The 14,413-nt window shown below is 40.3% G+C and overlaps 1 protein-coding gene across 1 annotated transcript in view; it reads left to right on the plus strand.

The window, feature by feature from the left end:
• Positions 1–286: 286 nt before the first annotated feature.
• chsy1 (chondroitin sulfate synthase 1) overlaps positions 287–14,413 on the plus strand; it is a 67,765-nt gene continuing 53,638 nt past the window's right edge. The window contains exons 1-2 of the mRNA XM_074667186.1: positions 287–1,043; positions 7,941–8,436. Coding sequence (XP_074523287.1) covers positions 733–1,043; positions 7,941–8,436 — 807 coding nt within the window. The 5' untranslated portion in view covers positions 287–732. The remainder of the gene's footprint in view (positions 1,044–7,940; positions 8,437–14,413) is intronic.

The following is a 14,413-nucleotide window of genomic DNA, read 5'->3' on the forward strand; positions in this document are numbered from 1 at the left end:
ACGAGTATATTATTTGTGCAGACTGCATAGCGTTTTTACTACATAAACTTTTTCTAATTTTTTCCAGATCTGAATTTTCGGCATTTGCTTTATATTCTAGGATAAATCTGCACAATAATATTATGTCCTGTTTTACACATTTGTGGATTTAACTAAATTTGTATTATTCTAAGATGAAAACGTTGCAACTTTTTTTCTATCTTTTTAAATAAAGTTGTTTAATTTATTATACTTAGAAAAAAGTCTGGGGCCCCGCCCCCTTCCTTCCAGCTAGTCAGAACGCTCTACGGAAACACAGTTAGGTCAAACTACCGTTAATCCTTCGCGATCAGCGTTCGCCACAGTCCGATGGTCTCCCGGTGGCGAGATAATAATGAGAAAGGAGCCTATAAAAAGGGGAAAGAAGCAAACGGCCACATTTAGTCAGTGCGTAGCCAAGTTTACTGATGATCGATAGAGGATGACAGCTCGATGACCGGAGGGAGCGGCGGTTCAGAGAGGTTCAGGCTGCGTCTTCAAGGAGACTGCTGTGATGCTACGTAGGCAACTGGAAGAAAAGGGCTTTTCTACTATGAGAGAGTGTGAGAGAGTCCGGTCTGTGGACACGAAGGAGGTCGACTGGTTCAGCCTTTGAATGTTTCTTTTTTAATTATTTTTATCCCGTATCTGTTTGTGGATATTCGTCGTTTTTTGGACCTGTGAGGACACAGTGGGCTGGTAAAGTTTTGGGGGATGGCAGGGCGAAGCAGAAGAGCATGGTTCAGTGTTCTGCTTGGACTGGTGGTCGGGTTCACTCTGGCGTCCAGACTCATTTTACCCAAAGCGACCGAGCTGAAGAAAGCTGGACAGAAACGAAAAGCTAACCTAGTCGGCTGTGGCTTAAATCGAGCTCTCAGGAAGGAATACGGCGGAGTATTATGGCCACCGCAGGATAACGGTACACCGGTGACCGAGAAACCAAGCGCTAGGTCCGATAATTTCTTATTTGTTGGTGTTATGACTGCACAGAAGTACCTGAATAACCGAGCCGTAGCTGCACACAGGTATGACTCCTTCAGATACACTCATTTTCATTGTCTTTTGTTGCTAATTCCCGGCACAGTTTTTTCTAGGTAATATCAGCTGTTGTTATTCCTACCTACTGATTGTTAACACCAAGTCCTAGAGGGTTTATAATCACAGGTAACCCTGGATCAGATACACTAACAGAAGCGTGTCAAGAGAGGGGCCGAGTTCAGCACAAGACCCCCAATAAAACCCTAGTACTATGAATAAAATACACCAAGCCCATCTATTCACAGTTAAGCTCTCAAAAGTGCAGTTTTCTGAGTGAATTTATCAAATCAGTTGGGAAGCTGGTTTCTGATTCATATCTGTTAGTGTGCAGGAGTTTTCTTGTTTTTCTTTGAAATATGACTCTGCACAAACATCTTGAGAGTTTTAGAAGAATGAGCAGAGTTGCATGCTGTGTCACTTAATAAAGTAAAACAGGGATGTACAGTAACATACATAATTATGATACTTTTTTTGAGGTTAAAGCAAAGCTGATAGTCAGTGTCAGTGGATAGACAGAAAAGGTAAATACCTGATTTGTCTGTGCACTCATGCATCATAAGACCCCAGCAGGAGTCTATACCCAAGTCAAACAGTCCACACACTGTCCTTCCTTTTCAAAGAGAGTTTAATCAGGTGATGTGTGGTAGTTCATGTGCTAATATTCTGTGAAATCTCTGAAGTGACTGTTCCCTGTCTGTTTTAAAAGCAGGATTCCTTTGGAAACGCATCCCAGGAGGAACACTGATCCAGTGTTTCTGGACAGATGTAGTCAGATGTTTTTGACAGCTATGATCACAGAAGTTAAGGTTGAACACAAAACTGAACTTGCTAAATATCACTGAGCTCGTTTTTCACTGGACTCAAAGTGTCTCAGTGCCTAAGCAGGGTGTCCGCGGGGTCTTAAAAAGTATTACAAGTTGATAAATCAATTTTGGGAAAATTAAGGCCCTTAAAAAGTCTTAAAAAGTCTTTAATTGTGGTTTTATGAGGTATTAAGTTTCATAGGTATTCAAGCTTTGACCCAAAAAATATCCATGAATATTTATTTTCCTCCTTGCAACTGTCCCCTGATTGGGATGTTAAACATTCAGCTGATAAAGTTCTAAAATAGAATAGAATAGAAAAGAATAGAGTTACTTTATTGATCCCAAACTAGAAAAATGTTGTGTTGACAGCAGAAATCGATGGAGTCAGTAGAAAAATACAAAAATAAAAAAGAATAAAACATAAAAAAAAATACATAAAGACTCTAGTTACAATAAAATACAACAATAAGGATTGTGAGCGGTATAAACACCAGCTATAAATTAACGTCATTTCTAATTTCATAAAAAGAGAAATTAAATACAACATTAAAGCAAATCACACAATCTCTGGCACATGTCCTAAATTTTAAAAATGATTAAATATTTTCTCATTTTCTTCAGCAAGTTGGCCTTGAATAACTGCTGTTTCTTGTTGTGGGAGTGTCGATAAACCCGCCTTTAGTTTCATTTGTTCTTTCAAGCTTTATTCATCCTTAGCTTACATCATTTCTGTAAAAATGTAGACTACAACTGTTAAAAAGTGGATGCCAACAACAACTGAAAGTTGCGATAAAGTCTTAAAACTTTTTAAAAGGTTTTTGAAAAAGTCTTAAAAAGGTATTGAAATCATCCTCAGGATTTTAGCATATACCCTGCTAAGGGACCTCTTGGCATACCCCATGTTAAAAGAAATATTCAGTGGAGAGGTTTGACCTGACAAATGACTAACAGGGTCATTTAATAAGGTTAAAAAAAACACTTTACAATTTCTATAGGACACATTGGTGACTATGGGTCTGGTGTAAAGCTGTGAGCTCAGCTGCCATGTTTTTAGGTTGAATTCCTTTACTCCTGGATAAAGGTGCAGTGTTTACAACCCTCTCGTCTTTGATATGACATCTCCGAGGCAGGAAGTTGGGACCAATCAATGTAAACCCAAACGTTAACATGTTAAGTCGGATGTGAGGCCAGCAGCTTGTTGTCCTGTGAGGCAAAACGAGTCAGTGGAGTTTTTGTGGCTTTGAGGAGAGCTGTTAGGAGGAGAGGAAAGAGATCTTACTTTGACAGAAAAGAGAGAAACATGTAGGTACTAGACATACATTGATCAATCAGTGCTGATTGTCTTAAATTTGGGGGATGAGTGATCGGTGATCAGAGATAAGAGATCAGTGATCGGCCCATCCTTACATATGAAACTGATCTTATAAACCTCAGGGAAGGTCTGACAGCCAGCCATTGTTGCTTTTTGCTCTGAGACCTAAAACTCAGGACACTTTATTGGTTGTTTAAGTTAAAACGCAAAGATTTTATTGTTTCAAAGGTATTGTTCAATGATTTTCAATAAAATAAGACTGGAACATTGAAGGTATATGCTGTCAGTTATGAAAAATAAAAAGTAAAAATCAGTATTGGCCCAAAATATCAACAGGTCAGGCTTTTTAAAGATCAGTGATCAGCTAGATAATTGTGATGGGTGCACCCCTAGTAGGTACCCGTTCTGAAGTGTGAATACACTCATTCTGGCCTGTTAACCAGGAGCATTTGCTTTTGAAGATTACATTACAACATCGTGTTCACTGCCCATCTGCATAAAAAATCCCCTGAGCCAATTTTCACTCCTTTAGTTTTGAAAGAAACCCAGGAATGAGAAAAAGGAAAACGTGTGCTGACCTCAAGGGAATCGTAGATACATTCACAGTTACATACACAGATACAGCTCACAGTTTTTGTGGTATTTGTGCACTGAATGAGAGAAGATTGAGTAAGATTACCACAAATGCATAAATCATTGCGATGGCTTTATTAGACTTACTTGTAGGGATGCTGATGCAGTGAAACATGTCAGCTGATGTAAGCCTCCTTTCATTGGAAACTTGTTGAGCAAACTTTTACTCACAGCAGCTCTCATCTGTGGTTTCCTGAGGAGGGTTAGAACATTATTAGAGCAAACAGAAAAAACAACATATCAATAATCACACTATGTTGTTTGCATTGAAACCTTAACTCGTGTTTCTAAGCTGTGTATGATGAACCTTGTGGAATGAAAACCTTTTAAGCAGGATTCACTTTGTGTCCACATCTGCATTGATTTTATGGTCTCTCCTTCTCTTTAATCAGTCCAGCTCTCTGCAGCAGCTGTGTGACAGCCTCACGTGTCTAACAACGACCTGGATCATTTTTTTCTGTCAGACTTGTGTGAGAAACTTGAATTTGTGTGTCAAGATTTTGGGACCAGTGATAATGTTAGGTCTTCAAGTCATCTTTTATCACACACAAAGCGACCAGGCTGAGATGAGTTTTGTACAGGGCATCCAAAGACTATAGAAATATATCGCAGGGGGGTTCTCACAGTTATGAGAGAATGTTTTGTTCCTCATGTTTTCACCAGAAGAGCCTCGTTTGTCAACAGAGCTGTCAATCACGCTGTCCACTCCTCTCACTGCTTCCAATACCCAGAACATCAACACTAGGGATGCACATTATCCGATTTTTTGCCGGCATCCAATATGCCGATATTTAACTTCTGATACCGATATTTTTTTGTGCACATAATTGCAGAAATGATCAACTTTCTTCTGTATTAGAAGAAGCATATCGTGTCATGGTGCATACTCTTATTAAATTTGTTATTTAATATTAATTTCTTGTGTGAAGTATAGGGCTGGGACTTTAACGCGTTAATTAGATTAATTAATTACACCACACATTAACGCGTTATAAAAATCAGTGCAAGATTAACTCATTAGCTACCGGCCATTTTCAGAGCATCTTGGATGATCTTTTAAGACCCAAATAATAATGTTTTCTATGACCATGTAAACACCAAAGTTACTTAAGAAGAGTGGACTCTCTTCTTTTATGTCTCTCTTCCTATTTTTGGTCCAAAAAACAGACAAATCAAACTTTTTTGATCGTGTTCATCGGGTGCTCCATCCATTTTTCCTCTTTATGATCTCCGTCGTCTTTTCTCACGATGGCGCCGCTCTTTCTCTCTGAGCTACATCCTCAGTTGGAGCGTGAGCTGCCTGAACTTTTCTGACTCGCAGCGTCTCTCTGTGTCTCTGTCATCTCACATTTCTCCTCATATCCATGCTGAGCTCTCGTCTAAAGAGCGCACCGCTCTCACCCACAGTAGTTTTTCGAGCAGGATTTTGATTGACAAGCTCCACCAGACCCCGCCTCGCTCCGCTGAAAATATAATTTACTTCTATTGACGCAGTAAACAGTAATCCAATGTCAAATGGCAGGGAACACGGACATTTTAATTAATATTGTTGTTGAAAAAAAGTTGAAAAAAAAAAGGATTTACAAATCTTCTCTTTTTCGTGTATTCATTCGAATACATTCATTCCCTCATTAGTCATGCACTATGATTTTGTAATGCCTTAGAATTCAAATTCTTTATATGTGGGGACCTTAAGCAGATATAAGATTAAAATGTGATTAATTAGATCAATTAGTTTCAAATCCTTTAATTAATAAGATTATTTTTTTAATCTCCTTACAGCACTGTTTACCACATAATGGCTGATGAATGTACTTGAAAGTAGTGTCCTCAAAAAAAACATCTTCTGAACAAAATAAACAGGATTTTGTTGTTTAAACTTGCGTATGAGAATATTCAATGATTTAGTCTTCTACCAAAAACTGTTTGAATTGAAAAGTGTTGCTTCTGATGTTGGATAGTGATGTGATTAAAATGCGATTAATTGCGATTAATTAACTACAAATGGCATAATTAATTTAATTAATTTTTTTAATCAAGTCCCACCACTACTAAAGTAAGAAAAATATATACTTGAAACTGTAAATTCATTATGACAATTGCTTTAACTCAAAAAAGAGATAGAGCGATATGTTTTTTCACAAGCGATACCTATAATTAGTAGTCAAGAAGGTTGATAATCGATACTTGGAGCAGGTGTTCATTTGCAGTAGAAGTGAAAACATTGCCAACAAACTTTTGAACAAAACAAACTCCAACACTTAACTTTGTTTAAATGCCAGATTTTAAAAAAAGGCAGATGCCTTTATGCCTCAAAATGCCAAATATCGGGACTGATAATTAGCCCGGCCAATAATCAGCCTGGTCGATAACTGGTCTATCCCCATCTAACACAAATGTTTTTGGTTTACTAGCCTCCCTTGTTCTCTTCCAAAACAAATCTGGTCTGTTGAGGTTAAACAAGACTGAGCATCGCTATATGGAGAGGACAGATATCAGAGGAGCTGCACACAGATACAATCAGTGTCTTTTATTCTCCTGCCCCATGTTTTACAAACAAACCTCTGCTGGCTTTATTACCTCATTTAGTGAAGTTTAAATCTAATTCCTCTCATTACCACAAGACGCTTGAATTTTGCATATGCTGCTTGTGACTAAAAAATCCACACAGTACCTGGAGTGTCGAAAAAAATCTAGATTCCTTCCTTCCTAGATTTCTAGATTCCTATCCTAAAGCAGTCTTAAGGTCAACAGCTTCTCAGGAACTCCAGGAACCAAATGCAGGGCTGTAGTTAGAAATTACTGGCTGGCAGTGTTTGTTGGGCCACATTTGTGCTTCACACTCATGCCTGCGCTTGCTTACTTTGTGCTTTTACAGTTTTATGTTTTTGAGAGGGGTCCAGCTGCAGACCTCCACACTCTGCCAACTCTCTTGGAAGCTCCACTCTGAGAGCCCCTTCACTGTCAGAAGGAAGTGATGTAAGGATGTGAAGTTAAATAAAAAAAGAAAAGACCAAACAGCATTTTATTGAGAAAACAAAGAGTTTACAATTAAATAAACTTGAAATTGGTCAATGGATCTGGATATCTCTGTTCTTAAATAAATAAGAACAAGTAAACAAAATTGCATGTCACCTGACATCGATTTTTATTGTTTTGTTATATGCTTTTGACTGAAGTAGGCCATCTAGTGTCTTGAAGTGGTAATAGCAATAGTTTGAGCCGTAGCCTGCATATAAGATTTAGTTTATTTTCCTGTAAGAAAACACTAGCATTCATTCCAACCAAAAACTCCACCAGCTGATTTCACTGATTACATCACCCTCAAGCAGAGCTCAGGGACTAATTAGTGAAATCAGCTGGTGGAGTTTTTGGCTGGAAAGAAAACCTGCAGCCTCTTTACCCTCCATGGCACGAGTTTGACACCTGTGGCATACAGAGACTAACTGTGACATATTTCTGTGATAAAAATTGAAATTCTGGATTAAAACCAACATTTTATCAATATATGCTAACAGCTAGCATATAAATTCAGTTTCCCCCATATGTTAGCAGCAAGCTAATGCTATTTTTTCCAAATTGCTTTTGGTATATTAAGAGATGCACATGCTGAATTTATTGAATAAGAATCTGGTGTGAGAGAGTAATGTTCATTTCTTTGAGTGTTCAGTTCTTCTGAATAACTCGAAGCCAAAAATCCTGAATCAGAGTTTTCTTGGGGAAACTGTTATCCTTCTGCTTAGCTAAGAAAGCTGGGGCAAAACAAATGAACAAATTAAAATAAGATCATTACATCAAACAGAGCTGTGTAATACATGTTTTGTTATAGAAGACGTGTAAAAATACCTTTTCTTTCCTTAGTACACTATCGAGGAATCAGGTTAACCGAGGTAAACAAAACAGAATAATTGGATGTGTCTACTCAACTTAACTTTGACGGCAACTTTTATTTTGAAATTTGTATTTCATATCCTGATGTCACTTCCTTCTGACAGTGGAGCAGTGGATCCTCCAATAGAGTTGGCTGATAGTGGAGGTCTGCAGCTTGACTGCCTTGATGTTTTCTGCTGTTGTTGGCGTTTATTAATCCAGATAATCCATTTTATAATTCATCCGCCTCTGTGTATTTACAGGACATGGGCACAAACAATTCCAGGTCAGGTGGAGTTTTTCTCCAGTGAAGGCTCGGACACTTCCCTACCCATTCCCATAGTGGCTCTGAGGAACGTGGATGACTCATACCCCCCCCAGAAGAAGTCCTTCATGATGCTTAAGTACATGCATGACCACTACCTGGACAAGTACGAGTGGTTCATGAGGGCCGATGACGATGTTTACATCAAGGGAGAGAAGCTGGAAGGCTTCCTGCGCAGCCTCAACAGCAGTGAGGCCATCTTCCTGGGCCAGACCGGCATGGGTGCCCGGGACGAGCTGGGGAAGCTGGCCCTGGAGCCTGGGGAGAACTTCTGCATGGGGGGCCCAGGGGTGATCATGAGCCGGGAGGTGCTGAAGAGGATGGTGCCCCACATACGAGAGTGTCTACAGGAGATGTACACCACACACGAGGACGTGGAAGTGGGCCGCTGTGTGCGGAGGTTTGCCGGGGTGCAGTGTGTCTGGTCCTATGAGGTGAGAGGCTTCACTGTCTGATTGTGTTTGATTTTTCTTCATCATTGATTCACAGACACACACACACGGCTCTGGATGCTGGATTTTTGAAGCAGAAAGTGATTAACACTGCAACTGTGCCTGTACAGGAGGACAGCTGCTAGAGAGATCCATGTAACAGAGTTTATCCCTCAAGACTCCATGTTTTCATGACTCCTGTTCTTTGGATCACAGATTGATGGAACCACAGCCTGTTGTTAGGCTGACAAATCAATCGAATTGTAACTGATATCGTAATGTAATAGAATGCAATTTTCAAACCACAAAGGCTGCAAAAATCTATGTCCAGAGACCTGGAGGGAATGCCAGACCCTCGGTTTACTTTGGATGGATTGTTACTCTGACTTACAACTGGAGCTCAGTAAAATTTCACAGTATTCCTTTTTTATTTTTCAATTAAAGGGGACATATCATGCTGATCCCTGATTTAATACTTACATATAATATAATAAATTTGAAAACAAGACCTTACACCCCCTGAATTTTCAAAAAATGAGATACTGTATTTTTTCTAATATCCTAGAACGAGATTTGATGCCTCTGAAAACAGGTCATTGCCAGATGGCCGCGAGATTTTGACCAACGTGATGACACGAGGATCCTTTGTTTTTATTGGAGTAAACTGATAAAGCAGCTCCTCCTCTGTGATGTCAGTTAGTCACACAACCACCACCGAGGGATACACCCACCAAGAGCTGACTGACTGAGTGCTGGATGCAGGGACTCTGCTCTGCTGAGCAGCTCGGCTTTACATGGTGAATTAGCAGTTAAAACACTGTAGTTTTAGCAGACGTCGTAATACTTGTGAGACTGTGATATTTGCATGCTTGTTCTGACACTCTGACATAGTGAAAAGGAGAAACAAGCATTATATGTCCCCTTTAAAAAGTGGAAGATTGAAAAGTTAATATGTTGACAGTATCCTTCCAATCACAACCACAACATCCTGTAGTAAGCATCAGCAGGAAGAAAAGGGTCTTTTTGCTCAGTTTGAGAAGTTCAGATTCAGCAGCTGATAACTGACAGCTTCCTGTCACAATATGACTCTGTGTCAGGGACTTGAAGGTGCCTCTTAGGGATTTTTGGTCTTTTAAAACCTGGCCTTGTCTTAAAGAGTAGAGTGTAATTGAAAAAAGTTTGGAAATTGATCCAGGAACCAGGCTGTACTGGCTGTGGTATAATTTCTCATAGTGTTCCACCAAAAGTTCTTGTTTTTGTCACTGACAAGCTCAGATCTTTGATGTGTCTCTCGTCACAAAAAGGATCAGAAGAGACAGAGACTTTAGGTGAATAAACCGATGATTTCATTGAAGCTCTCAGAGTCAGTTTTGTGTGTCCAAACTCGTGTCAGAGGCTATTTAGACCCCAAACCTGTAAAATAGGGGATGACGGGTTTGAGATGAAAACTGGTTGTTTCTCTGGGAGAGTTTTATTGCTCCTTTGTTTCCAGTCCTTTGTTTTCCAAGCCCATGGTTAGCCGTCATTCTGTGCGCAAAAATAATGCATCACCTCATCAGCAGTTAATACAGAAACTTCCTTATCTGTACAAACAATAACTAACAGGAGGTTTAATCTTCAGAAACCAACATTATGCTGATGATATCGTAGATTTGTTGCTTCCTCATTGTTTTTATGTTGCACTTTACAGAAAGTCCCTACATCAAGTCCCAGCCTGCTGTGCAAATAACAGCACCTGGACTTGGTTGAGTTCCCGAAGGCGTGTCACCTTAAAGCTTCCTCAGGTTTAACTCACCGGTGAACAGAGCTAGAAGGTATAAACCTTCTGAGGGTGGTCAGTATGCCAGTGGGTCAGCAGAGTTGTTCACCTAGTTTCTGAGAGTCACTGAGTTCACATAATGTCATGTGTATGTTTGTGGTCTCACCTTCTTTGATAGAGAACTGCACTGTATGTGAGAGTTAGGTGATGTCTGAGCTGAGGTCACCACCTCTGATAGGGGATAAAAGTGTGACCGCGCCCTAAAGCACGCTTGTTGCGTTTGAAGAAAATTCTCCTGAATTTCTCTGATAATCCTAGGAGGTGAAGGATCACTCTTCTCCTCCTTGCTGGAGCTGGGCTTCTTTGAAGTCTTGATGAAGGTTCAGTAGAAGTTAAAGTTGGGGTTTGAAATGCTCCTTAACAGGGCTGGGGATTATATCGAATATACTTGATGTTTCGCTGGTTTTTGCAAGTGAGATGTACAAAATGATTATATCGCAGTCACACTAATGTTTTCAGACGTCGGAAAGTAAATCTCATTGGTGATTCGCTCGTTTCACTCTCTGCTGCTCAGCCAGTGCTCCTCTAACAGCGGCTTGTTTTCTAAAGTGTACTTGCTTGTTTGGGTTTGCTTTGTTGCCTGTATGATGCCTGATTCTCTTCCAACTGTTCCCTATGAGAAACAAACGCTACATGTCATTAAGTTTCACTTTCACTTTTCAGCGCACTCCGGTCCATCAAGGCACTCAGCTCAGCACTGCTCAAAACGTGACGGCAGATGAGTTTGATGCTATTGTACAGCTGAATACAAAAATACTGCGAGCTGGGATATTATCAGAAGACAAACCCAAATGCAATACAATTCAACCAGACCCCATGCTCAAAGACTGAAGTCACCATGACCAACATTATCCATAGTGTAATATTATATAATATAATATAATATTATATAATATAATATAATATTATATTATATTATATTATATTATATTATATTATATTATATTATATTATATTATATTATATATATTATCAGCCAGTTGAATATATCTGAATGAATAATTTTACTGGAACTAAAAATTAGAGCCCGCCCCATTAATCAGTTGGGCGGATTAATCGGCCCGATCATGCCTGTCACCGATTAATCAAGATTGGCCAAAATGTAGCAAATTAATTTTTTTTTGCTTCATGGAGATTCTGTTGTTCCTGCCCCTGTGTGTCTGTGTGTTGGGCTGCACACTGCCTGAGTGCCCGCCCCCTCCGTCCACCATTATCTAGTGTAAGACAATAGAATGATGTTTTAACGTCATGTTAGTTGCTTTTTTGTGAGACAAACAGAGATAAATGCTACTGTTAATTCACATGTCCACCATTGTCTAATGTAAGAGTATAATACGGCGTTTTCAGCATCGGCTCCAAAAATCCCATATTGGTCGGGCTCTACCAAAGATATGTAACTACATAAAGTTTGGTTTAAAATAAAAGGTTTGCTAAACTTTACCTGACTGAGATCTTCCCCTTTTTGAATTCAAATCTTACAAATCCAACTGAAAGGTCTGCTTGAATCATTGAACTGATGTCATTTTATGCATCAAAGGGTTGGATTCAACATTAATATTGTGATTTAGAGGAGAAATCAGGATATCAAGATATATATTGTGTATCGAGATATTAGATTTTGGCCGTATTGTGCAGCCCTACTCCTTAATGATTGTAACTGGAGTAAATCACCCTGACATCAGTGGTGTTGAGCAGTTAAACATTCATCCACTGGTCAGATGAGCCTAAATCCTGGTTTTCAAGTCCTCCGTGCTTATAAAGTTCTCTGGCTGAAGGTAGCTTGTCAGGGACACCCAGTCATTGTTGGGACTTTTGTGAGCATTGTGGCTGTGAGAAAAGGTTACAGGACGACACGTTTACGTGCTGCAGCCTCAGCAGAGAGGAGAGCTCTTTCCTGTGTGTTCACTCCAACCAGCCTGCTCTTCTGACACGTCTGGACATGCTGTGCCACAAACCTGCCGCTCATATGACCACTGCTCACATGAAGCACAGCTTTGTTTGGCTAATGCAGTTTACTCAGTGTAAAGATGTGACCAAGGAAGTCAACTTGGAGCTGAGCTGTGATAGAGAAATGTCTCTGTGGTTGACTTGCCGCCTATCTGCCAGATAAAAAGAGGAAACGGTTTGGGTGTTAGATGTCAGCGTTGAGTGTGTAAAACACGTGACATTTCTGATTTCTCTCAGAGGGAGAAACATGCAGACAGCATGACGTGTGGAGCCCTCTGACTAGAGTTTACCTCTGAGGTGGGAGACATGTCCAGACCTGCAGCTTACAGGTGATGAATCAGTCCTGGATCTACTCCAGAGATGAAGATGAAGAGAGGACGGAGCTCAAACCTGGGAACTTTCATCTAGGGATGTTGTTGGGGCCTGTGAGGTGCAGGAAGTGGTTTAAGTTTATTCTTTCAGGGAAAGTTTTCTCCGTGCTTTCAGTTCATCATTTTGCTTACAGTTGTTTACACACCTTCAGTTAGAATTCATCCATCAAAGAGTTAGAAATGTAACTAATCTGTGTGACATATCCATCAGGACTTGGTCTGGAGGACGAGCAGACCTGTGCTCTGTGCACACTTTACGTCTGACTAGGACTGGAAATGGAAAGTGAATTTCCTGCTGTGTTTTGCAATCCCACCTCCAGTATGCTTTATGTCACAGATTGGTGATTCATGTTGATTGGGTAATCTCTGTGATCATGATCCCCTGGAGGAGAAGTCAGAGGGAGCCGGTCTGAGCTCTTAGGTTAAACAGTCCATCAGCCACCCCACCTCACCCCTCACAACCATAACTTCATGTTCACTCTTGGTTTTAGTGTGTGTCTCTCTGAATCTACATGATTTCTGTCTAAAGTCTTGATTGTGTTGGACGTTGACTCTGGAAGAGCAGCATCAAACCAAGACTGCAACAAGATGCCTTTTCATGCTCAGTTAAATTTGTCTCATTTTAACTCTGGTTTCAGACGCCAGCTTGTCATGGAGACAGAGTTTGAGATTGACCTCATGCAGATTAGAGGTTGGAAGAGAAAGTGACGGTGTTACATGTGGATAACTGTGGGTAACATCATGTAAACAAAACTAAATAACATCCAGCTACACGTAAACACAAGATCTCTCCATCCTAGAGGTTCCTGCTCATCAGAGTGAACCTATTAGAGGCTTTATGAAGAAGATACCAGTGAGAGAGCAGGTATTGTTATAATTTCTCAACTTGTGATGTCACAAGGTGAGCAGGTTCTGAACAGAGCATCAGGCTGTGTGTTAGCAGACAGGTGAGTGGATGCTCCTCTTTCTGAGTCTTCTGCATTTACATCTGACTTTTACAGCTGAGCTGGACTGGACAGCTTACTGGCCTCTATAGAAGGACAGATGGAATGGTCTCCAGTCACTAACTGTGTTTCCATTACACCGAGAATTGTTCAAAACATAATTTTCGCAATAAAGAATGGAAACACCGTTTTCAAAAAAACAGATGTTGGTGTTTCTGAGTGTCAGTGAAGGCATCATGAAGGCTGTGAGCAGCTCAGAGTGCAGCAGGAGGGAGGTGTGTGTGTGTGTGTGTGTGTGTGTGTGTGTGTGTGTGTGTGTGTGTGTGTGTGTGTGTGTGTGTGTGTGTGTGTGTGTGTGTGTGTGTGTGTGTGTGTGAATGGGAGAGCAGTCAAGCTGGAGATGATGATTTTCATTCAGTGTTTTGTCCCTGCCTGTTCTGACTAGTAAAAATCTTGACGAATCAGCATCATAATCAGGACAGTGTCCAGATGGATGTTACATATTATTTTACTTAAGTTGTGCACAATTCTAGACGTAAAGGAAACACGAGCAAGGCGCAATTGTTCTTTATCAAAACTTCTGAAATATTGCTTTTATTTGGCGAGAAGGTGCAATGGAAGCACAGCTAATCACAGGTCTGACACGCAGAGACAGACAATCTTTCACACACACTCACTCACACCTATGGATAATTTAGTGACAGTAATAACCTAGTGACCATGGGTGGAAGCTGGAGTACCTGGAGAGAACCCACGCATGCACAGGGAGAACATGCAAGAGCTGCCCTGTATAGGAACTCATTTGCATTGTAAGAGACGCACATCACAACCCTCTGGTGCTTGATTCATAGAATATTTCGACTGAAACATGGTGATGACATTTCATTTCATTTGGAAAA

This window comes from Halichoeres trimaculatus, unplaced genomic scaffold (assembly GCF_033239565.1).
Source record: "Halichoeres trimaculatus isolate MK-OKI-2021-1 unplaced genomic scaffold, fHalTri1.1 fHalTri1_scaffold_3, whole genome shotgun sequence".
In the NCBI taxonomy this organism is placed as follows: Eukaryota; Metazoa; Chordata; class Actinopteri; order Labriformes; family Labridae; genus Halichoeres; species Halichoeres trimaculatus.